At 32.6% G+C, this 25,743-nt stretch overlaps 1 protein-coding gene and 1 non-coding gene across 4 annotated transcripts; one reads left to right on the top strand and one right to left on the bottom strand.

Annotated features, from left to right (window-relative positions):
* The first annotated feature begins 8,356 nt into the window (after nt 1–8,356).
* Nucleotides 8,357–8,436, top strand: MIR167K (microRNA MIR167k). Its single transcript, NR_126805.1, has one exon. It is a non-coding gene; the product is annotated as a microRNA MIR167k (primary transcript).
* A 7,438-nt stretch (nt 8,437–15,874) lies between these two features.
* Nucleotides 15,875–25,070, bottom strand: LOC100819073 (protein argonaute 10). Of its 3 annotated transcripts, none has more exons than XM_014764001.3 (22): nt 24,803–25,070; nt 23,273–23,828; nt 22,785–22,993; nt 22,491–22,640; nt 22,277–22,410; nt 22,079–22,188; nt 21,888–21,994; nt 21,621–21,759; nt 21,420–21,536; nt 20,734–20,841; nt 20,572–20,643; nt 20,184–20,306; nt 19,945–20,104; nt 19,616–19,737; nt 18,965–19,102; nt 18,727–18,869; nt 18,530–18,592; nt 17,926–17,989; nt 17,705–17,840; nt 17,538–17,611; nt 16,829–16,955; nt 15,875–16,404 (listed from the first exon to the last, which is right to left on the bottom strand). In XM_014764001.3, the coding sequence occupies exons 2-22, from the start codon at nt 23,705–23,707 to the stop codon at nt 16,217–16,219; spliced, it is 2,919 nt and encodes a 972-aa protein (XP_014619487.1). In that variant the 5' UTR covers nt 23,708–23,828; nt 24,803–25,070; the 3' UTR covers nt 15,875–16,216. The 3 variants fall into 3 exon arrangements, with proteins under 3 accessions (XP_014619487.1, XP_003519706.1, XP_014619489.1); XM_003519658.5 differs by having other exon boundaries at nt 23,273–23,728; nt 24,803–25,069; XM_014764003.3 differs by lacking the exon at nt 24,803–25,070 and adding an exon at nt 24,495–24,517 and having other exon boundaries at nt 23,273–23,728.
* Nucleotides 25,071–25,743: the final 673 nt, after the last annotated feature.

Here is a 25,743-nt window from a genome sequence, read left to right as displayed (position 1 = left end):
AAAAGGGAAGAAGCTACACAGGTAGCAGGAGAGGAAAGCCATGTGAAGAGGAACATCTTCAACAGTTTTGGTGGAACCGATATAGATTTACAAATAGGATATTTTTAATTGTGTAATTGGATATTATGGTGTCATATAAATTTGGGAAAGGGGGAATCAAAAGACTAGTTTTCAGTGTACTGTGATCCAAACACATGTTTTATGCAATAAAATATCATGTTTCTATCTATTTAATTTCTTTCTCTTTTTTGTGTGCTTTCTTCCAAGTTTTCTTTACCTTATACAAAGAGTGAAATCACATCAGTTCTGCCTGAATATCAAATAAACTAAGGAGCCTTTAGTATTTTAGTGAGCTCATGAATGTCTATTCCAAGTATTTTACTCCTCACAATTCATAAAAGGTTATTTCTATTAGTGAACAATTAAAAAAAGACTGCACTTTTTTAAGAAAAGGAAAAACTAAATTATATTAATGAATAGATTGACAGTGAGTGTAGCACAAGTGTCCTATAATTGCACGATATATTCAAAGACTTTTAGCGCATCATGTTGCTGCATCAATCTCCCAAGCTAGCTATAATGATGAAAAGAGAATTTATTGCTAACACAGTATGTTGTTTTGTTTATAATGACATATAAGCCTCATATAAGGTTGTGTGTAGACTTTCAACTAGTCTTTTGCCCAGCTGACAGATCCACTCATTGAGACTCTCAGTAACCAAAAATGGGATGCAGATACTCACACAAGGACCCTAAAATCTGCTACATTCAAATATACATAACCTTGGCAGAGAAAAACTCAAAAATTAAAGAACTAATTAATGTTTTATATAATGTGAAATACTTTGCAGACTTCATGATAGTCAGCACTCAGGGGAAGCAAACTGAGAACTCAGACTACAAAAAGAAATTGAAGAATGAACTAAAAACAAAGAAGGAGTTTAATGTTAATATCCAAACTATAAAACCTAACAATGAACACAAATTATAACTTTTTATCGTCATACAACCTTTCTAAATAACATCCTCAAGTTCTCTCCTTCATTGTCGCATTCCTATTAACTTCTTCACATAAGTCATTCTTTGCCGACCCTGGAACTCCCAAAAATACTTACATATTCTGGGTTTTCAGAAAACTTTAAAGCCAATTCAATTTCCTGTTCTTCAGTTAATCCTAATTTGTTAACCTCTCCAACCAAATCCCTTTTTGAAGGATCCAACTGTGAATAATCTGGCATTTGTCAGCAATCTTTCCAAAATGGGTCATCAGCGCATCCATTTTGTCGTTGAAACTTTCAATAAACCGGGTAGCTAATTGAGCAATGCGTTGGCGTTTAGGTGGTGGCCCTTGCAGAAGTATTTTCGCTAGATGGAGGTGGATTATCATGTTGTAGTCAACCCTCATCATCAACTTGCTTCTTATACCTAGCTAAAGTTCTTCCATTCAAAGCTCTTCTTTCATAATTGTTCCTCGAGATGAAATTGAAGAAGAAAAAAAAACAGCAACATACATCCTCCTTTGCAAGAAGATAATAAAATATGAGTACATTATCTATTATAGCAAAGTATAGAGCACATTAGCAATTATTTAACATAGGTAAAGACAATTTTACAAAGAATCAATCATAACACAACATGTGCCAACATTGCAAAAAGAAATTACATCAAATCAATAAAAAAAATAAAAAATGCAAGCTTTTACGTAATTAGTGGCCCAACCAAAACACTGCTTAAATTACCAATTAACATCTTTCCCTGCCTATGTTACATAGCACGTTAATTAGATATCAATTATACCGCGTCAATTTCGAGATTTTACGTAGATAACCTGATAGTATACACAAATAAAATTGAAGATTAACAGAATATCGAGGTTAACGCAAGAGGGGTTGATTAAGAAGTTTACATACCTTTGTGAGAGGTAAGCACAGATACAGTGAGGAAAAGGCGGGAGTGTTAAAACGATAAAGAGTGGTAGACGTATGAAAAATAATAAGGAGAATTCAGCAAGTAACAAAATTTGAGACTTTTGTTCTGTATCACAATCATTTTACCAATCTTATATGTATATTAGGTTAGACATTCATTAACCTAAAGGGCCCTCTACATGTATACATCTCAAAAACTTATGGGTACTGCTTCTCTCATCTGTGCCATGATTCTATAAGAGTGACCAAGTGTGTCTTTTAGGATTTTAAAACAAACAAATGCTTTCAATTTTGCTTTACCCTATAAAGTGGTAATACAATAACCTTCCGCCTCCACTAAAATTGATCATATCTCGAATCTAAATTATCACAATTGATAAAAAAAATATTGTTAAAAAGTAAAATTATTTAATATTCTTTCTTCTCAACTTTATATAAAATTAATTAAAATTTAATTATGATATATAAACAAAGTAAAATAACTTAAATTTTAAACCGGTGAACATTTCTAATTATTATTTATTATTGAGTATATAATTTTATTTATTACATTTTTCATATTAAAACACTCATAGACAACAAAAATAAAATAGAAATGTTAGGTAATGTATTTTTTTTTTCATATTGATTATGTGAATGTCAAATCACTCACAACATCAATATTATTATGATTATATATTATACAACTAGACTCATGTATAAGTTCAATACTTATAGAGATGCACGGGTTAATTATTTTGTTCTCTTTTTAAAATGTTAGTATATATGAGATATATTCTATAATGCATTTTCTTTATTTTTTTAATATTTTTTATTCTCAATTTCATATAAAATTAATTAAATTGAATTATGGTATATAATCTAAGTAACATAACTTTAATTTTAAACTAGTCAACATGTAATTATTCAAAAAAACATATTATTTGTTTATTGAGTATATATTTTAGTTTATCATTTTTATTAAAATACCCATGAAAAAAAAATAAAAAATAAATGTTTCACCATGCATTTTTTTCATAATATTGATCATATGAATATGAAATCACTCGCGTAAATGAAATTAAAGCTAGGCTCGTAACTTCAATAATTATAGACATAGGTTAATCTTTTTTTGTCTTCGTTTTAATGTTGACAAATATGAGATTTATAGTATATAAGGACGTGTTAATAAATTACTTTAATAAAAACATTTATATACTTTATTTTTTAATCATAACCTCATAAAAAAAAACTGACCGTTAACATAGTTAATTCTAATATAAAAAAATACACAAAATATCTAAAAATGCTATTTACGATTAATTATCTATAATAATTTATAATTTGGTAAAAAAAATTCTAAATATATTTTTATATATTCATATTATATTTTTATATTTAAATAAGCAATGCACATGTATTACATCTACTTTTTAATATAATATACACTTCTAAAAAAATATTAATTAAACCTAAAATATTTTTTGGATAAATTTAGTTTTTATTAAAAGAGTTAAAATGTAATTGTAAATTTATTTAAATATTCATGTAAATTATCAATAAATAAGAACATTACTAAAAAAAATTAATATTTTTGAATTTTATAAAATAATGAATATTTTGAAATAATTATATATGACCCAGAAAATGCTATCTTAATTTTAGAAAAGTAGTGTCATTCTAGGGGAGTCTCTTCCTGAGTTGTTCAAGTTCAACTCTTTTTCTTGGGGTTCACTTTACGCAACAACAAGCGGGTTTATGCAATCCCACTACCATGTTCCTTTTTCGTAAACATCCTTTGATTGATTTTGATGCAGCTCGATCCAATGAACTCACACTCCCCTTATAGGAGGCAAGGAGATTCACGTGATCATGGGCACGCACAACGGTTTATTACACAGGAGAGGGAGAATCAATTTATTTCAAAACTATTTTTTTTAAATTATTCTTTATTCTCACTATTCAAAATCTTGAAATCTAATGATTAATAAATAAATAATATTATTCATTGTATTCTAAGAAAATGAACGGTTAAGATGAAGAATAACTTTTTTTGAAATAAGTCAATCCCTCATCTTTTTTATAAGTTAAAGTATGTATTAAATGAAATATCGAATACATTATTTATAATTGTTTCGTGTAATCAAATAATGAAAAAAAATTTAGGGAATGAATCACATTATTATCATCATCATCACATATGTCAACATATTGTATTAAACATGACTTAAAAATTAAAATATAATAAACAAGCGTCACACACACAAAGCAAAAAAAAAAAACTCAAAAATTAAGACTATTACAATATAGTTTGAAAATTTCAATATTCTCAAATAATCGAACGAGTGGTGTAAAATTGAAACTTTAACTAAATCTAAAATAATTTGAAACAAATTAAAAAAACAAAATAGATGTTCTACAACTAATATTTGAAGCACAAAATTTAAAGCATAATAATAATTGATTTTTTAAAAATATATATTATATATGTTATATGTAAAATAATAATAATTTAATACAACTTAACGGGTTAATGGGTCAGATCAGTGAATCAAAGATTCAGATATTAAAATTCGTGATCCAATCCAAAATTCAATGCGCTTGAATGAATTGGATCGACTTTAACCCAAATACAAAAAAAATATTCACCCAAACATGTTTAGATTGGTTTGTGTCAGTCTAGACTCGTGAGTGACTCATACAACACCCTTAGTTGTCACCAATAAGTACAGACAAATGATTTCATTACAGCGCACTATCAATTCCCTCATTCGGGGTAGAGCCACCTTTGGTATTTGGGGCAAATTTCGGTACTTGGCTTTGGCTATTACAGACACTGCACCTGGATGTCTCGAAACCTTTTGCTTTTTAAGAATTCACCTTTTTCTGTAATTGATGTAATTAACAAGATCAAATTCCTTGTTCATAGACATGCACACCTATTGCATCTTTATTAGGATCATGCTCAGGGGGTTTTAGGCATATGCCCTTCGTGTGTTAGGGTGCCTATTGTTTTGCTTACTGTGGGGTATGTCACATTTACACTGTAATCTTTTGGGTTTAATATAATTTACATTTTTTCAAAAAAAAAAATAAGTAAGCTACCTTAGGCTTCATTCAAGTTTCTAACTTTTTTATATTCTTAAAGAGAATTTTCATTTAAATTATTAATTATTTAATAAATCATATTATACTATTATTTATAATTAATTATTTATTAAAATTATGCAATTTAAAATATGTATGCATAGAGAGATATTATTTAGATTATTTTAAGGAGTTTTATTTCTTATTTAAAATGTTATAGGAAAAAATAATTTACATTTACCTTGAACTCAAACGAAAATAATGCATTAAAATGAATATAGAGATTAAATTTCATCATAGAAGTATGATCATAAAAAACAACTTTTTGATGAAAATGATAGTAATGAGATTACACATCCATTTAGATTAAAGATTCATTCTTTTGTTTCTTCTAAAAAAAGTCTTTAGGTTTTGATTATTTTGTATATATCTCAAATTAATTTATTTCTTTTATTCATAGCTTATTTGAATGAATTTTAAAATTTGAAATCAATTTTAAATGTTTATTCGAATTCTGATATTTAAATTTTTTAAAAGAAAATAAATTGAAAAAAATGGTAATTTGTCTTAAAAAATTTAAGTTTTTAGTGAGCATTAATTTAATATAACTTTAACTTTTTTTTAAAATGGAATCAATTATAAGAAATACTAACAAAAAAATTAATATCCTATTAAAATATTTAACTATATTAAAAAAATTAGCTCTTTTATAAAATATTGTTAATAAGACTTACAATTATTGTCATTTGTCAAAAGAAGTTATTCAAAATAAATATTTTTTTCATATTTAATTTGAATAATTAAATGAATTACGATAAATAAGAGGTCGAAATTACTTGATTATAAAAATTTAAAATAAAATTTAATATATTATATTGAAATAGAACTTAAATATAAAATATGTGTAACTCCTAAAAAATCACGTGACAGCTAGCTACTAATGAAAAATGACTTGTACTTGCTGCTTACATGTAGAGTGGCAGAGGGTCTTAAAGACTTGCACATGTGACTGAAAGATCCAATGAAGAATGGAAATGTGTTATTTAGCTTTAGATGCAGCAGAGATTCCTTTTCCCATTCTTCTACCCTCTGCCGCGCTTGGTAGTTTTTCTAACATTGTCATCAAAAAGAGAGTGAACCAACTTAACCAAACTTTCACCACTAGCTTAGCTGAATACCTCTGGGTTTGAGCCAGCCTGTGTTCTTGAGGCAATCACACAGTCCCAAATATATGGACCACTAAATGAAGATCACAACGCTTCATATTTGGGTATTAATTATGCTTAATCTTTATTTAAGCCAATTATGTTCAAAGTATTGTTGTCCAAGGATGCTCAAGTATTTTTGTTATTTAAAATCATGAATGACGTGTTTGCGTGTATCCTCCTACCCTTACGCCCCTGTAAAGCTAGTGTACATATAAAACACATAAGCTATAAATTATATTTTTTTTCCTGAATAACTATAAATTAGATGATGATGTATATAATATACAAGGTCTATAACGTCACTAGCTTTATATAACAAGGTAAGGACTGTAGATAGCATTAATTTTCTAAGTAACAAGTGGTTTTCTTAACCAATATTATCACATATGTCCATTAAATGGTATATATATATGACACTAAGCATGATGCGGTAGAAGCATGTGTTTAGTTTATGTTTAAATAAGCATCAGTAAAAATAATTTTGGTTAAAATTGATTTTAAAGTAATTTATTTTATATTTGAATGTTTTATTATAAAAGTAGAACTCTGTATAATTTTTTTATATAACACAAAAGCGATCCAAAGTGTATATTTTGATGAACTTTGGTAAAATTGATTTAAAATAAAATTAATTTAATTTGAATAATTATTTGATTAAAAAATATTTTCGATCCTTAATAAATATTTAAATTTTATATTTGTTTGTTACATTTATTTTTTAATAAAACACCAATTTTGTTTTACGAAGAAAAAATTTATTAAAGAACAAACTTCAAGTATTTATTAGAAATCATTATCATATTTTAACTAAATTGATTTTGAAGTGAATTTTTTGTGAACATGTGTATTCCTCAATTAACAGTGAATGACTAATCTCATAAAGTACTAACATATATCTTAAGAGATTAATCTTTTTAAACAAATATTTTTTCATACGTATTAATAAGAATCAAACTCCTCCCAACACATACTTAACAGACAAAATTATCTATTGCTTACCAATTATGTCATGTCATGTAATCAAATGCGTATAAAGTTATTTCAACTCAAATCAATTTCTCAACATGAAACTAAATACTTGAAAATCTTCTTGAAATCACGTTAACTAGTATTTTGATGTCATTCTAAAAAAATTTAACATGAATTCAAACACGCACTATATTCAATTTGGATTATCCTTCATCAAGTTGATACATTAATTGTTAATTTGATTTTATATTTGTTTGATTTTACATTAAAAAATTGATTTTGATGGGTACACCATTGATTTTAGTTTGAATAATTTTGCGTTGGATAAAAAAATTATTTAAAGTTTTATTATTAACTTACTTTTAGAATTGAAAACATTTGAACATAAATCATATCACATTAAAAACAATTTTAATCAAAAATCAATTTCATTCAAAATCAACTTTATAAAAACTCACCCAACACATCCTAACAAATGGAATTTTTACATGAACGGCCATGTATAAATGTACACAAGAAGATCCTTAACTTATGGGATGTGTATGATGCTACATGTCTAGCAGATAGTTATATACATAGATGGAGAGTACTGCGCGTGTCTAGTAATGCATATATGCCTATGCAGCCAAGCCATGCAAAATGGTCCCCCCCATGCATATATGTTCCTCTCTTCTTGTTGTTCATGCTCATTGCTTTCCTTCAACACAGGAAGAAAGAGAATGTAAATTAAGGGTCCCCCCACCTTCGTAGCACCCCAACCCAAAAGCTATTAATGCTCTTTGCAATATATGTACACAGAAAACACTCACTGTATCCTGTCCACGAAATGCATGGTGTATTGTTGGGGTGACAATATTCAATTTGCATCACATGGGACCACTTTTACCTAGCTAGCTCTTCAAGTTTGTTTTCGTTTCAGTAATTTCTCCAATTGCTTCTCTAGTCCCCTAATATTTCTATGTACCAAAGAGAGTGAAGTCTCCTAATATTCTAAAGTAACATATATACTAAAGGAAAAGGGAGAAAAGCACCTCCAATTTTCAAAGAGTTGCTATATATAATAGTGGTCACTACTAGTCTCCTTTCATCCACCCAAACTATAGCAATTAAACTTCTTCCACTTCTCTATGCCCATAATAATGTTTGCACTTCTAGTTCTTACTCTTTGGTTATCATGGACCACTACTGGTTGAAGCTGCCAGCCTGATCTTAACTTTTCTCTTTTATTAGGAAAAGATCAGATCATGTGGTAGCCTTCACCTAGTTGTTGGCTGCATGAAAAAAGAAAAATCTTAATCCTTTTTATTAAACTCTGGTAGTGTTTATGTATTTATGCGTATTTTTTTATATATGTATCAAGATATTTTCTGTTGACAGTTAAAAACAAATTCCTTTCACAATATAAAGACAAATATCGTGGGCTTTACCTCTCCCACAGATTTTTGTACATATGATCAAGAACCAAATCTTGATTAATATGCTTAAGAGACCCATATGTCTACTAATTATATCACTCTTTGTTGACGTTTTTGCTTATTTTTTAGTCACTAGGATTTTGTTTGCTTGTTTGTATAATCCCCACAAAGTGATCTAGCTAATTAATGAGTAATTCTTATCTCCTTTGTTTAATTTCTGTAAATCTAAGTTTGCATATAGCTATGTCAAGGTGCCCATTATATGTTTATTTCCTTTGATTAATTTAACTAACATGGATTTGTATGTTTTTTATGCTTGTTTTTTCTTCTGTTAATGTTAAAGTGGATAGGCCTTAGGCATTGTTAAGGATTCCGAGACTCAATGTAATTCATTCATTATTTCAAGATCCATTGTGCTTCACAATTGAGCCCAATCTTAAGCCTTGGAATTTTCATACATTTTTTCTTAAATTATTATGGGTTCCATACTAATATTTTTGTTCATTTTTATTTTTTTTGTTGGTGATGTAGAATGAGAAAACACCTCCTGTTCTATCATAAGTCTAAACCGCAAGCGGTTTTACTCAACCGTGGCCACTCAATCAAAGTTATTCCAATAATCTCTAAGCATCATGGGATCTCTCTAAGGAATGTTGCTCGTCAAGCGAGATTTTAGTAACGCTAGAGAAAATTGAACCTACATCGATAAAAAGATGAGAGATAACTTTGGATCCTCAACCACTTGTCTTAACTTACATTGCCTTTTTTTTATTATTATTTCATAGTAGAGGTGCTTCTTTTTTATTATTTGGAATTTATGATGATGGTCAGTATTTTCCAGATTTTCTAAGATACTCCTACTTAATCTCTTTAGCTATATACTATTTGAATTCCATCTTTGGATTCACTTCTGTTTTTGTTTTCTGTGGAAAAGGATTAATTTGTTGCCTATTATATAAACACCAAAGAGAGACAACATTTTTGGGTTGATAATTAAAGAGACAGCATGAAGTTCAGTTATTTTCCCCCATGTTTACTCTTAGTCTTTTATTAATGAGAGGATAAGGCCGGGTATTCTTATACATAAAAAAGATAAAGCAAAAATCTATTTTTGGCTTAGTTGACTTGTGATTATTTATTAATATTTAACATTGAGCATTATACATCACTACTAAGGTTTTTTTATCAGTGGAAAAGGATATAAACAGCTAAGGTCTAACAAATGAAACACCTAAAGCATATGCAAAAATAAAAGAGAACAATTGCGATGGATTGTGAATCACGAGTGCATGCTGAGTCCGGGGAAAGATATGCTCAAATGGGACAAATATCTCATTAATGAAGCAATATTAAATTCTTTATATCTCATGGGCATTCCCCATATTGCAGGTAAATCATTTTGCCCAAGAGGTTTCAGGATTTGGAAAATTGTAGGTGATATAAGATTATCATGCTCTTTGAAAGTTTGATCATCTTAACTTTTCACATACTTTTTTTTATAATTTTTTTTGGTGCTCTACTTTTTTTTTTATAATTTGTAAATGTATAGATATGCATGTGTATAAATGCAGCAAATAATAATAATAATAAAAAGATATGCATGCGTATAGAATTAAGATCCTTCGTAATATACGGGAACAAGACTAGGAATACAATCTCTGTCCTTGACCCAAATTATTTTGCATGTTTCTTTTTTTACTCATCGGCATTCATAAAGAAAAATTCCCAAACTCGAGGCCCAAATAATAAGGCATTCTCCAAAGGGTTCCCTAGATAGCGGGAAAATTTGTCATCCCTCCCTCCCACCAAGTGAATGTGATAAGGGACAAAATTTCATATTTTACCTGTGTTCCGCTATATGAACTAGATCTATACTGAAAACTTATATTTTTGCTATATAAATGTCAAAGGATTTTTTAATCTGAGTACTTAATTAGCATTCGATCTTGAAAATAGATTATATTTCAAAAAATATAGACTATTCGTCGATGACTTCTTGACCTTCATTTGGTAAACAATCTTGTCTCTATTAATGTCATATTGTTATCAATAAGCATTTGGTTCTGTTTTTTTTTAAAAAATCTATCAGCAGAGGTAAAATATATTAATTGAAGTGTATAAGGGATACCCAATCCTGCCTAAGTTAGCTTTGCTATTCTTAGCCGGTCCCAAGCCCGGATAAAAGGAGAGGGTTGTGTTAGGCTTTCGACAGTCAACGTAAAACTTTGTCGAATCTCTATGACATGGATCAATTACGTAATAATGTGAATGCTAGGTCGTTGCCCGGAAGCAACGCGCTGTATGGCTCGAGTACAGTGTCAAAAGAGCAAGGGCCGCTGCATCGCCGCCCGGATGTAGTGAAAAGTAAGCAAGGGTTCCCACATTTTCGTGAACGGGTGTGGGTAAAGAAGCTAGTTCATGACAGGAGGATTCGCTTTGGTACATGGAATATAGGTACACTTACTGGAAAATCTATGGAAATAGTGGATGTTATGGTGAGGAGGAAGATCAATTTTATGTGCCTACAAGAAACTAAGTGGACAGGTGAAAAAGCGAAAGAATTAGACAACTCGGGATTTAAGCTGTGGTATACGGGAAAAATCAGATCAAGAAATGGGGTAGGGATTATTGTAGACAAGGAGTGGAAGAAGGATGTCGTAGATGTAAGAAGAGTAGGAGATCGTATCATAGCCTTAAAATTGGTAGTGGGACAGGACACCTTTAATGTTATTAGTGGGTACGCACCTCTGGTTGGGTTAGCAGAACACTTTAAGGTAAAATTTTGGGAGGATCTAGAAGGGGTACTTCAGGATATACCCCAAGGAGAGAAAGTTTTCCTAGGAGGGGATCTCAATGGACATGTAGGTAGCGTGGATAGAGGTTTTGAGGGGATGCATGAGGGTTTTGGCCTAGGGGAGATGAATGGGGAGGGTAAATCCATCTTGGAGTTTTCGGAGGCTTTGGATCTTTCTATAGCCAATACATGGTTTAAGAAAAGAGAGGAACATCTTATCACTTACAAAAGTGGAGGGACATGTTCTCAGATAGATTTCTTCCTTATCAGGAAGTCTGATAGGAAGTATTGCTTGAACTGTAAAGTTATCCCGGGAGAGAGCTTGACTACCCAACATAGAGTTTTGGTTATGGATGTAAGAATTAGAGATAGGGCAAAGAGAAGAAGTCCTATGGTAGCACCAAGGATCAAATGGTGGCACTTGAAGGGTGAGAAACAAGGAATCTTCCAACAAAAGATATGGGAGGGATGGTGTGGACAATCACAAGGAAGTGCAAATGATATGTGGAACAAGACGTCCCAAGAGATTATTAAAGTGGCTAAAGAGACGTTGGGTGAATCTAGAGGTTTTGGACCTAGGGGTAAAGAATCGTGGTGGTGGAATGAAAGTGTTCAGAGCAAAGTTAGAGTAAAAAAGGAGTGTTTCAAGGAGTGGTCTAGGTGTAGAAATTCTGAAACTTGGGATAAGTATAAGATAGCTAGAAATGAAACCAAAAAGGCGGTGAGTGAGGCAAGAGCCCAAGCTTTTGACGGACTATACCAAGCTCTAGGAACCAGGGACGTAGAAAGATCTATATATAGGCTTGCTAAGGGTAGAGAAAGGAAGACTAGAGATTTGGATCACGTAAAGTGTGTTAAGGATGAAGAAGGCAAAGTCTTAGTGCATGAAAACGATATCAAGGAAAGGTGGAAGGTGTATTTCCACAACTTATTTAATGATGGATATGGATATGACTCTAGCAGTCTAGACACAAGAGAAGAGGACCGGAACTATAAGTATTATCGTCGGATTCAGAAACAAGAAGTAAAGGAAGCGTTGAAAAGAATGAGTAACGGTAAGGCGGTGGGGCCAGACAACATACCTATTGAAGTGTGGAAAACTCTTGGAGATAGAGGTCTTGAGTGGCTCACCAAACTCTTTAATGAAATTATGAGGTCAAAACGCATGCCGGAAGAATGGAGGAGAAGCACGTTAGTGCCAATCTATAAGAACAAGGGGGATATACAAAATTGCGCAAATTATAGGGGAATCAAGCTCATGAGTCATACCATGAAATTATGGGAAAGAGTGATCGAACGGAGATTAAGAAAGGAGACTCAAGTTACTGAGAATCAATTTGGTTTCATGCCGGGAAGGTCGACCATGGAAGCGATTTATTTATTACGGCGGGTGATGGAGCAATATCGCATGGACCAACAAGACTTGCACTTGATTTTTATTGACTTGGAGAAAGCGTATGATAGAATGCCTAGAGAGATTTTGTGGAAAGCTCTAGAGAAGAAAGGGGTTAGGGTTGCATATATTCGAGCTATCCAAGATATGTATGATAGGGTATCGACTAGTGTTAGGACACAGGGTGGAGAGTCAGACGATTTTCCCATCACAATTGGTTTGCATCAAGGGTCAACCCTTAGCCCCTACCTTTTTACCTTAATTCTGGATGTCCTCACGGAATAAATCCAAGAGATAGCGCCGAGATGCATGCTTTTTGCAGATGACATAGTCCTCCTTGGAGAGTCGAGGGAGGAGTTGAATGAGAGGTTGGAAACTTGGAGACGAGCTCTAGAAACACATGGCTTTCGCCTAAGCAGAAGCAAATCGGAGTATATGGAATGTAAGTTCAACAAAAGTAGGAGGGTATCTAACTCAGAGGTGAAAATAGGAGACCATATTATCCCTCAAGTCACACGGTTTAAATATCTTGGGTCTGTAATACAGGATGATGGAGAAATTGAAGGGGACGTGAATCATCGCATTCAAGCAGGATGGATGAAATGGAGAAAAGCATCGGGGGTGTTATGTGATGCAAAGGTACCGATCAAGCTAAAGGGAAAGTTTTATCGGACTGCGGTAAGACCGGCGATTTTGTACGGAACAGAATGTTGGGCGGTCAAGAGCCAACATGAGACTAAAGTAGGTGTAGCGGAGATGAGGATGTTGCGGTGGATGTGTGGTAAGACTCGACAGGATAAAATTAGAAACGGAGCTATTAGAGAGAGGGTTGGAGTAGCGCCTATTGTAGAGAAGATCGTGGAAAATAGACTTAGGTGGTTTGGGCATGTAGAGAGAAGACCGGTAGACTCTGTAGTGAGGAGAGTAGACCAGATGGAGAGAAGGCAAACAATTCGAGGCAGAGGAAGACCCAAAAAGACTATAAGAGAGGTTATCAAGAAGGATCTCGAACTTAATGATTTGGATAGAAGTATGGTACTTGATAGAACATTATGACGGAAGTTGATCCATGTAGCCGACCCCACCTAGTGGGATAAGGCGTTGTTGTTGTTGTTGTTGTTGTTGTTGTATAAGGGATACCCAACTCAAATATACAGGTAGTATCCTTTTTACCAGGTATGTAGACAATTCATAAAATGAGAGAGAAAAACCTATCATTCTTGGCATTTAACCATGACTGAAATATGAATTTTATCAGGTCTATGACGTTTTCGGCATTTACTGTTTCACTTTTGAAAACTGTTGGTTTTGTATGACCATAAAGTCCATACTCACCAGGCACTTTTGAATGTTTTCTTGTACATGTTTGCATATTTGTTCTCTCCTCTTTCTTTGTCCTTTTTGGTTCCCATGGGTTTTTCTTTGGAACTTAGTCTCTTTTTTTATTTATTTCATAGATGTATGTATAGCCTTCAATTTATTTTCATACTCACATCATTATCAAATTATCGAGTTAATTCAATAATTCTTATAAGTATATGAGTTCACTCACCTTCTATAAATTGACTCGTATGCAAATTCTCTTTTTACTATACTTGGTGCAAATTTGATAAACAATCGAGTTTACCATCAAGTCAACAAATTAAAAAAAAAAATAGATCAAAATACAAGTCATTTTGGGTTATTTTCTGCCCATTTAGAATTCAACATACATTCATGTCGTTCTTGAATCAAAAAACTCTTGTCTCTAACAACATCAAACCTTCATTTCCCAATAACATAAAACCCTAATGTTCTATAACTACTATCACTTCTACAAGATATTATAGTATTAATGTATTACTAGACATAATTATTTAAATATTGTAGAATTTATAGTTTATTGTTTTATTTTATTTTATTATGTTATTGAAATGTTTAATTATATGTTATTTATAAGTATTTTATTAATTTTTATATAAAGTAAACTTTTATAAAATTACGAGTCAAGTATATGAAGTTCACATGTCTACATAAACTTTCAAATTTGATAGCATCTCCAAGACATTGGTTAGATTAATTCTCGTTTAATTTTGTCATCTTTTTGTTTTTGGAAAACCTATCAATTTATTCTTGGTGCATTAATAGAAATACTCAAATAAGGTTCAATGAATCTTCGATTGTGTCAGCAAAAAAGAAAAATGAATCTTCGATTGTACCGGTTATAACATCTATACATTTTTTTCGAAGGATAATTATTTTATAGCAAAACAGGTAGAAATAATAATTCCTTCTAAATTTTCTTTCTAAATTTCTATTAATCCTTATTCTTAGAGAAGAAAGTATTGAATATCTTTCATATTTCTAAGATATAGAGTACGTTTACTTTTACATTTAGTACCTGCAAAATATTTTAGTAGGATGATATAAAAGTTAAAGTATCAATAAGGAGAGATGGGGGGATTGTCCATCCAACACTAATGTATTACATTTTAATCATATTTATTACTTTTTCTTTGCATAATTTTTAGGACATTTAAGCATGTTTTCTATGGAAATTACATTTTTTTTCAACTTTTTAGCTTATTTTATTATTTTCTATGGAAGAAGGAAAAATCTCAAGCCTTGAAAAAAATATAGCAGGAAACAAGTTTTATGTTTTATTTTGTCTAAGGACTTGAGTTAGGAACGCTTTAATTCTAATTTATATTTTGGTCCTACTTAAATATTCTTTGGAATTAAGCTATACTTAAAAAATGTAAGACAATTTGAATTTTCTGTTTTCAATTTGTCTTATTTTCGGATATGTATGCAACAAACAGTAAAAATAAAATAAAAACAGAACAATTAAAAATAATACTTTTACTATTTTCTATACAATATTTTTAACATGAGAAAAAATAAAAACAAAATAAAAAAGAACATTTTCTCAAACTAATCAAACGTAAGAAAAGAACTTTAGGACAACACAATTATAAATTGATGACCTACTCAAGTACTCAGACCATAGTCATATCATACCTATTATCGTAAGTTACTCAATTAAGTTTGACTAGAAATGATAAAATTGCCTAATATTTTGTAAGACTAATCAGAATATCATCCATCTTTGCACATGAGGATTGGAAAATTTCTACTATTTCAATTCAATACCTACAATGGCCTTAAGGCAAAAATTTCTACAATTAAGATTGATCCATAAACACTTTCCGATGCCTAATTTAATCTTAAATCATTTTGGTGATGACTGGACCACAAAGAGTTAGCAAAACGAAACCTATGATGTGCCTCTCAAGCCCAGCCAAAAATACTTGTAGGAATCCTAAACTAAGCCACTAGAGAACTATAATATCATGGATCTACTACTATGGGAAACATTGCTGCTATGCTTAGGAGCCACTAATGTACATTTGATGTCATGTAAACATTGCAATCCATGATTGTCAAGCAAGCCTAGTCACAATCTAACAATAAAACATGACTCTCTTCACATTTTCTTTCAATGCTGGCAATGGCTTCACCCCACCACACACCCCACCTGCTCTTGTTGCCTTGGAGCCACCACCTGAGGAGCCATTCTCCTGCTGCAGGTCTGGCTCCATATAGAACCGCGCTCGAAAAGCTGCCAAATGTGCATAATACGCTGGAGGAACTGCACATGAATTAAGTCCACTAAGTTGTAAGAAACAAATATAGATAATATAGAATAGTACATTAAAGTAATTTGTTTCCCTTTGTCCCCTTTGTGTTCAATTTTCATACAAAAGATTTTTATATTGTCAACTAATTAGAAATCATACTAGATATTACTTGTAAATATTATTACATAAATCATCAATCTTATTATACATGAAAATATAGGATTGGATGATGATATAAAAAAACCTTTACATTGTTAATGTATTCTAATTGAATTCTTTTTATTTTAATGAATTCTGATAATTTGCTTAGTAATAGCTGCAGATTCCCTTGGTATTCATGCCTCTGTTTAATCTAGGCTAAAGTATAATCATTAGTTTATTTTACTAGTTACAAGGGTAAAAAATAAATAGCACACATTAATCAAATATGCTTACCAACAGATACGGAGCGTGTACACCTGGCATATGTATAACAGAGATTGTTTGTCAAAGACTGAATTCCATCTGCTGTGAAGTTGTTTTCATCCCACAGAACATGATAATGAGCTGGACGACTCGTACCCTGCATGAAGAGAAACAGGAACCATAATTGAAGCAAATCAGAGAGGTTTAGATTTATATTCTCAGGTAGCTAGAAGCTTTCCACTTTCCAAGATCTTGAGCTTCACCCTGAGCTCCTTTCCAAGATAAGCATTAGACCCAAACCCAAACTTGAGAGGAATGTTAATACAGATTGATGTTTTTCTTTTCTTAGGCCAACAAAGAGAGATTAAAGGTTCAGTACTTCAAACAAATCTCTTCTATTCATCATGTATTGAGAAATGAGAAACCAAGACAGGAAAAAAACTAAGATCCCTCTATACTAATCCCTCCCTAGTGATTTTCAAATCTCTAAACTACACATAGCTTTGAGACTCAGCAATCCCTGAAAAATGGACCTAGAACAAGACCAGGAGAATGACGAGTGTTTCCCATAACATCCAACATACAAATAAGGAAAGCCAATACATAATACTATATGCTACATCTCTCACAAACCCTTTAATTATCTGACAGGTATTAACTTTGCTAAAATATTTCGTTTCATAATCAATCATCATAATCATAAGCTCGGTATTGAAGAGAGAGAAAAACTGTCTTCTACCTGGATGCCAGCATGACTGCACAGATAAAAATCAAATTCTGTTGGATGACAGATTTTGGAATCAACAACAGTCCCTGAAAACAGATAAAATTGTTAAAAGGTTAACCTAATTAGACAATCATTTTTTAACAAAAAGAACACAAACAATTCAGGAACAGTCATCATACCAGGCAATATATTTCCACTCTTATCTGTACTGTTCCTGTCCCTGTGGTTATTTGCAAACAACCGGGTATGGTGTCTTTTTTGTACAACTATGAAAGTTACTGGAGGTTGATAGTTTGGTTCTAAAGAAGCACATGCCTGCAAATAAATATATTCTTGTGAGAACATGTGTTATAAAATGACCTACTAGAACTTATGATGGGAATAAGTAATCAATTCTGACCTTCCGAATTGCATCCAACTCATAAAGTAGAACTTGGTAAAACTGCCCTTCACTTACACCATCCCTGTTCAAATTTCTCGCAAACACAAACAGTTTCAACAAACTAGAATGTTTTGAAAATTAGGAGATATTGATTTGAATGAAATACATTCCCCCACATCTCTGGATAAATTTAGACTATATATCGAGCAACCTCCCTAAAAATACCAAAAAAAAATGGCATAAATGTTTTCCATTCCCTGTGATTTGACAGGCTACAATATGGCACCATCCATCAGATAGACATGAAATAGTGCTTTAACAATAATGCACTTGTGATGCAGCAAGCAGGCTTTTGAAACTAAGCCTAACAAACAACTTTCAGACGTTGGAGTAAAGTAGATTTTTATAACATTTATTCTAAAAGCACAGTCACAGTGTAGTATATTCCATGATAGAATCTATCAATTAAAAAGTTTGAAAGAACAATTTTATTCTAGACCTCTATTTTTTAATCAGGCATGTTGCCACTAGCCACTCAAAATCAACGGAAGTTCAAACCACATATTTTTGTTATGCAAGTCACAACATGCCATGACCTTGCATCATAATTAAACATACATACCTATAAAAGATAATTCTTAGAGGCTTCTGCCCTGTTGCCTTTCTAAAGGAAATCAACAAGTCTCTGCAAAAAAGGATACAAAAAACAATATTTAGATACAGGAGGAAAGTGAAAATTGTATTGTCAAAATCCCATCGTCCCACAACCAAAAACAACATTGAGAATTAGAAAAAAGGAGGTCATATTTCTTGTAATACCGGATCATGCCACCACTGACTAAGCCACGAACAGGGTCGTGCCACATTTTGTACAAATCTTGTATGAGTTCCTGTCTATGAGCTTGAGCACACACTAAACCGGCATATTTCGTCACTTCAGGCCAGTCTTGAGATGCTACAACCTATAGATTGCAATTGCACAATAGATATCAGCTACCAAAACCCTCGTGAACCATTGCAATATTAAAAAATCAAGACAAATGGATCATAAGTGTACGGCTGCTATTGAAGGGCTGGAGTCTTCTCCATTTTCAGGATGGGTAACATCTGCTCCAAATATTATAGTTGGTATGTCACTAACCAATGGTATTCTACAGCTTACAGCATCAACAAGAACGGTGTTTCTACCTCCCATCTGCATTAAGAAGAGGTCAAATGATCATTATTTAGTTGTTGGAAGCATTCCAAAGAAGTCAAATAATTCCGACAATATCCATAGAGCAGGGATGACTACATTGGCCAACATGACTGTATTTTAGTAACAGCATACAATACCAAGAATGCTTCATCATTTTTGTTGGTCAAAACACTCACTGCTATGCTAAAAGCTTAAGCTACTAGGGAAGTACAAATATATATTTTTATTACTTGCCATGTCTGCATCAACTACTGAGATGTGAAACCCATTACTCGGTGCACAAGGTTGGGAGTTTAATCCAACCAATACCATAGGTATCAAAGACTTTACTGGCCAACAACTTATAACCAGTACACATGAATTTTATGCACAAAAATCTATCCATGCAATAATGGTAAAGAAAACCAAAAAAAACGGAGAATTGTCAGACAATTGGCAGAAATTGATAGTAGATTTGAAAGTCTTAGGAAAGAGCTATTTCATGTCACTAGGATTTGAGAGAAAACAAACCTTGACATTGATTTTCAGAGACACATTAGCCAAATACTGCTTTGTGATCTTAAAGACATGCTTTGTCAAACAACATTGAGAAATTAAACCAAGGTCGGTTTCACAAATACGCTTGAGATCACCTGAAAACAAAATATAGTTATATGAAATTATAAATATTTAGAATTTAAACTCGGAACATTGCTTATATGTCCCAACAATTATAATCATGTACATTTATTATCATTGAAGGCGGAAATTATAAATATTTAGAATTTAAACTCGGAACATTGCTTATATGTCCCAACAATTATAATCATGTACATTTATTATCATTGAAGGCAGCTTACCATAGAGAGAACCATTGTTGTCCGGCAATATTGCTAACAAAAGCTCCAATTCCTTTCCTTTGGTTTTGTTTGTTGACGCATGGTAAACATGCTTCAAAGCTTTCTCCACATGCTCAGGTTTGGCATTGTAGATGGGGATAACAGGCTCTGGATTAAATTCCTACAACAAAAATACATTGAATTTCAAGAAAGTTTGTCCACACTTCAAAAACTAAAAAACAGAATAGATGGAAAACTACCATGCCAGATACTTGGCACATTTGAGCTAGCTCGGTACAAAAAGTGCGAGCAACACTGTCTTGTACACTTCGTGAAAAATTTATGCATGCCCACTGGCTGACAGTCATCCCATTTATCATTTTCTGTATCATTCAAGTATTAGCCGACAAAGTGACTAGTATTAAAAACTTACTGTCGCATGAAAACTCCAAGCTAAACAGGAATAGCACATACCTAGGAATTTCATAATTTAAATTAAATTGGACCAAAGAGTTGAGTAAAAATAATCTTGTTATAAATGACTTAAAAATATCAGCATTTCCCTTTATTGTTTTTTTTACAAAGACAAAGTAAAATAGTTGCATTTCACAACTGCTTGAAAACAAATAATTGTAAAATGTACAATACCTTGTTCATCATATTCCACTGACCAACTTGGGGTAAACAATTCTTTTCTTTCCCACTTTCATGATATTTAAGCTGCAGACAAGTACTGCATATCAATCAATAGTGAAAAAAAAGTAATCATACTTTAAGTATCTTACACCTCTTGGTTGAGATGCACATTACCCATGGGGCAGGGAGAATTCGCGCTTCTACAGAAGCTAGCTTTTCACTAATTTTAATCCCAAATTCCTTTGCATAAGGATCTTGACCATAAGCATTGTGCTGAATGGTCTGCATGAAGCAAAATTGAAATGTTAATTTGATGACACAACTTTATTGTTTAGCTTCTAGAATATCATGGATATATATTATTTGTTTGTGAAGATATAAATTTCATAGTTGAATGTGTTTTCCCTTAATCAGCTTAACTGATTTAGTAGGTTTTATTTGTCAAAGAGATCTCATGCTTTGAAGTTTGAATCATTATTTGTATGTTCCAATTTCCACATTGTTTGAATCATGTTATAGTCATGCAAGTTTTATACTATTTTGACTTTCAAGGTGTAAGTGACCCACACACAAAGCTAGAACATAAATTTGCCAACTACTTTTGGAAAGAATAATGGAAAATTAACAGCATAAATGTCCCTCACTTCATAATGGCGGCTCCACAACCAAATATAAGCAACTAGCAGGGGTGCAAATTGTCCATCTTTTTTTATTAATTATGAGGGCAATAATGAATGTGAGCTTATTTTACATTCAGAAAAGCTTACTGCTTATAGTCATAAATTTAGTGTTGCAGAGAGAACTTTTAACGCTAAAACTGTTTTGAATAAATATTAATCAATTCAAAACAGGCAAAATACCTGCAAAATGTCATTTTCTCGATCACGAGGTCTTTGACAAGTAACTTTCAGGAGAGCAGTGATTTGCTTCTCATTCAACCTTTTTGTATATCGTTGTCCCTCAACAATTTTGCAGGCCTGAGGAACCAGAAGCATGTAAGAAAAATCAAATAATTACAAGAAAGAAAAGCACCTATGTCAATTACCAGGAATTTCCCCTACCTCCATAGGTAAATAATTTGCCTTCTTTTGATTTCCTACTTGAAGGCAAGGAAGGTGAGTATATTTAATTGTGAAACCATACATCTCTTGAAAGTATTCAACTACTGACTTCATAGTTGAATTCTCATCAACAGGAAACCTAAAGAGATACATCCTTGTCATCAAGAAAACTAGAGGAAAATAATTGGAATATCTTTGAACTTAGTGTAGAAGAAGAGTTACTATATATATTAAAATAAAATATTATAAAACAGAATTATTACTTACACAAGTTCTCTGGTTGGTTGACAAGTCAAACCAGAAACTCGATACTTTCTTCTAACACTCCCTCGGTGGGTTACTTCGACTTTAACTCCTCTAAGGGCTTTCTTAATCTGTTAGACATCTTAAAGTAGCTCTGTGAGTTTTATAGTATTAATACAAAAATTGAACTTAGCAAGCTCTGTTCATATAAGTACTTTAATGCGATCAGCATCAGACAATTGCCTCGACAGAATATCTTTTCCTAATAGCTGGCCAACATATTCCACAACTGGAAGAGGTTCAATGAACGCAGCAGAAGCCATATCTATGAAATGCAAGAAGTGTACAAAGAAAAATTAGTAGTTAAAAACTGTACTCCTATCAGCAAATGATATCTATGGTGAGTAATATACCAATATTGAGTGAAAGACCCATCTGAGTAGGCCTTATGCTTTGGTAAAATCCACACCACGATTCCAAACCCTCTCCAAGCCGTTGTGGTGTTCTAATATCAGGTGAAAAGAAGGACCTCCCAATTGGGCAAAACCTTTATAAAATGAAGCTTTTGTGAGGGGGGAAAAAGAACTTCAAGTTTCACATTTTCTCTCAATTATTTTGCAAAACTACCTCTTAGATGATAGCTCTCTTAATACAATGTCAAGAATTTGGAGTGCCTCTTGTGGAGCTTCAGCACATTTACCCGCTAGAAACTGGCCCAAGTGGTGCAAATTGGCCCTGGCAACAAACTTGATCACCACTCTATAATCTCTTTCCCTTCTGAAAAATGGTGCAAGTGTCAGTTGGAAATTGAACTTAATTCAAATGCATATAGAGACACACACACACATACATATAGTCCACCATGCTTATGTGTTGAAGCCAAATAGAAGTATGAAATTACTATGCAATAATAAATCTTACTTGGGGCCATTAACTCTATCCTCATCATCCACAACCTTTATCTTGAACTCTCTCCAGGAAAAGGGAAGTGGCCCTGCAGTGTACAGACTTTTTCTGCCATCATATGCTGGAAGCCTCATCCCAAGGTCAGACTCTTTATACAGCCTCACAAGTTCTGCTATAATGGACCTGTTCACTGCTTTGGAAGACACTTCGGGGGTAATACTGACCTACAAAACACGGCAAAGGCAACAAACAATAAGAACAAAACTTCAGGCCAAAAATTTAAGGAGTCATAAATGTTACTACTAGGATAAGGACGGCAAAAAACAGATCCTTCTGCAATTGAACAGCACATAAAAGAGGGAATCACAGGAAGAATTTAAACACTTCCATAAAGGGCTACAGTAGTTGTGAGTTACTTACAAGTCACAAAACCCCAACTTAATTTTTCCTTACCGAAGGCTACAGTAGATTGATAAAGACCAAGCAAGCAAAAGGAGCCTTACATCATACTGGTTCAAGTCCTTGTCTGGTAACTCTGCAAAGAAGTGGTTAGCCTTCACAATGCACTTTGTCCCAACTTGTCCATAGCCAGGCCTAGGAGCAAAGCTCAAAGACTTGCTTGAAGTGGGGCAACTCATCTCTATTTCACCACACATGGTGCTTCCATTTTCAACACCACTTGCCACAATAGGTCTCATCAAAACATCTCCTTGATCACATTTTCTTCCTCCACCTCTGCTCCTTCTTCTCCCCTTGTTCCTTACATGAGGTGAAGTTTGGTTGTGGGGTAGTTCCTGTTGTGGCAGTGGCGGTGGTGGTGGACCTTTGCCATTTTGAACAGCTCTAGGAACCTTCTTAGCTCCATTCATGGGGTTCTGCAAATGGGGTTTGATCACAAGGTGTTGTTCTGAGCTCTCCCTCATCTGTCTCACTGGCATGTTCACCTTTTGTGACGAGTGCTGGCCAATGAATACACAAAGAAGAATAAGCACACTTTGTCAAAGAGGACCAGTTTTTGACGTTTAGTTTTTGCTCGTAACAGCAAAACAGTGCCAATTGCTTCAGCCACGAACAAACAAACAAAGATGGAAAACTAATGAGTAGTAATTGCTGTAAAGCAAGAACCCAAAAAGTAAGACTTAATTATTATGAGTTGTGTTTTCAATGGACTAATGCATAAAGTAACATATTGGTAATGGTATGATGTGAAAACTGTGTGGTACAGGCATTGTTTAAGGATACAAAATCATTACTATTTGCAAAAGTTGAAAAATTCAACTAGTCACCCTTGTATCAGCAAGCAACCCCAAAAATGGTGAGGTGGTAGAACCATAGGGCAAAGTAAGACAAAAAAGGGAAGAAAAAAAACAAATTTTGACAACATTTTCTTCTGCCCTTTTGCTTCGCATGAAATATCACAAACACAAAAGTAGCAACAAAAAACCATTTAGTATTGTGCAGTGAACAGACTAATCACTGGGTATGGAAGAGAAAAACTGATAATAAAATGCAATTAGACATATAATGATATAAATGAAAATCCCAGAAAATGGAAATACCCAAAAGACAAAACTACCAACTCCTTAGGACTGTCCCCTCCTACCAAAAACTGAAAATCTCACCTAAAAAAACCAACAAATACAACCACATAGAACACACTTGAATAAAAAAAAAAGCATTAGAATAAAAAATTGACTGTGAAACCAAGCCAGGTTTGAAGCAAACCTGTGAGTACTGCCTTAGAGAAGAGAATAAAACAACCAGAAGAAAACAAAAATTAAGAACATATCATCCTAAGTGAAGGGGAATAAACATTAAAAAGGGTAGAAAAATCACTGTCTAGAAGATTTGTAGACAGAGAAAAAAAACCTTATAATAAATAAATGCAATGCAAAGGCTACATAGCAAAAATGCTTTCTCTAATAAAATGCCTTGAAGTGTAAACAAAGACAAAACAGAAAATGAAAACCCACCAACCGACCAAACCATGAGAATGGAAAATGAAGAAAAGAACAAAACTTGAACTCACTCACCCTCTTTCTCTTGGTTAACGAAGAAGGGAAGTGAAAGACTTTGGTTTTGGAGGATTCAGAATTTAGAAGAGAAGAGAAGAGAAGATAAAGGGGAGAAGAAGAAGATGATGGTGGTAGTGAGATGAATCTTATACACGCATGCAAAAGAGCTTTTGGTGTTTTCTTTATCACGTGTAAAAGAGACTTGTTTTCTCTCTCTTACATGAAACATTTACACACCCCTTGTGTTCTAGTTGTAGTAGCAGCAGCCTAGAGAGAGAGAGTTTAATATAAAAAAATGGTGAAAGGTGGAGAGAGAGAGAGAGTTTAATAAATAAAAAAATGGTGAAAGGTGGAGAGAGAGAGAGGGGTAATGAGTCCAAAAGAGGTACTGAGGATTATAAAAGCAATCATACAAGGAAGAAGAATAATTCGAACTTGCAGTCCTCTCTCTTGCAGGCTTCTGCTATGTATACTTTGTGTCTTTTTTCTCTCTCTCTATTTATTACAACAATGTTTATTTATGTTTTTTTATGCTAAGTAGTGTTGTTAGGATGAAATAGAGTTTTTATTGAAAGTGTAACAACATATTTTAATAATTTTATGATATCCAATGCAACTATAATATGAAAAATTATATTTATTACATTCTGTAACCAATATCCTATTTTTTATGAGAAACAACAATCAGATAAAATTATTATGAAAAGTGGATGTTCTTTTCTAAATTTTTAATTTTTACATGTATCTTTTATATTTTTGTTCGAAACACAATTAATATTGAATGTAAGCATTTTTTGCCATTAGAAATTGGAACCTAGATTATGACTTTAAAAGAAATTAACTCCTTTATGTGGTGAATTCCTATTAATTTTCTAAAAGTATAAAACTTGAAGTGTGTTTCAATGCAATGCAAATGAGAGTCGATTCATGCCCTCACAATCATAGTATTACCGCGAGAA

This window comes from Glycine max, chromosome 2 (assembly GCF_000004515.6).
Source record: "Glycine max cultivar Williams 82 chromosome 2, Glycine_max_v4.0, whole genome shotgun sequence".
In the NCBI taxonomy this organism is placed as follows: Eukaryota; Viridiplantae; Streptophyta; class Magnoliopsida; order Fabales; family Fabaceae; genus Glycine; species Glycine max.
The sequence above is the reverse complement of the archived record's forward strand: the minus strand, read 5'-3'. Positions and strand labels throughout refer to the sequence as shown.

Coding starts and splice junctions, on each gene's coding strand:
- LOC100819073 (XM_014764001.3), bottom strand. CDS start 23,707: ATGCCAGTGAGACAGATGAGGGAGAGCTCAGAACAACACCTTGTGATC. Junction 22,411..22,490: donor AGAGAGCTATCATCTAAGAG/GTAGTTTTGCAA, acceptor CATTTTATAAAG/GTTTTGCCCAATTGGGAGGT. Junction 20,307..20,571: donor AGTGGAATATGATGAACAAG/GTATTGTACATT, acceptor TGAATGATACAG/AAAATGATAAATGGGATGAC.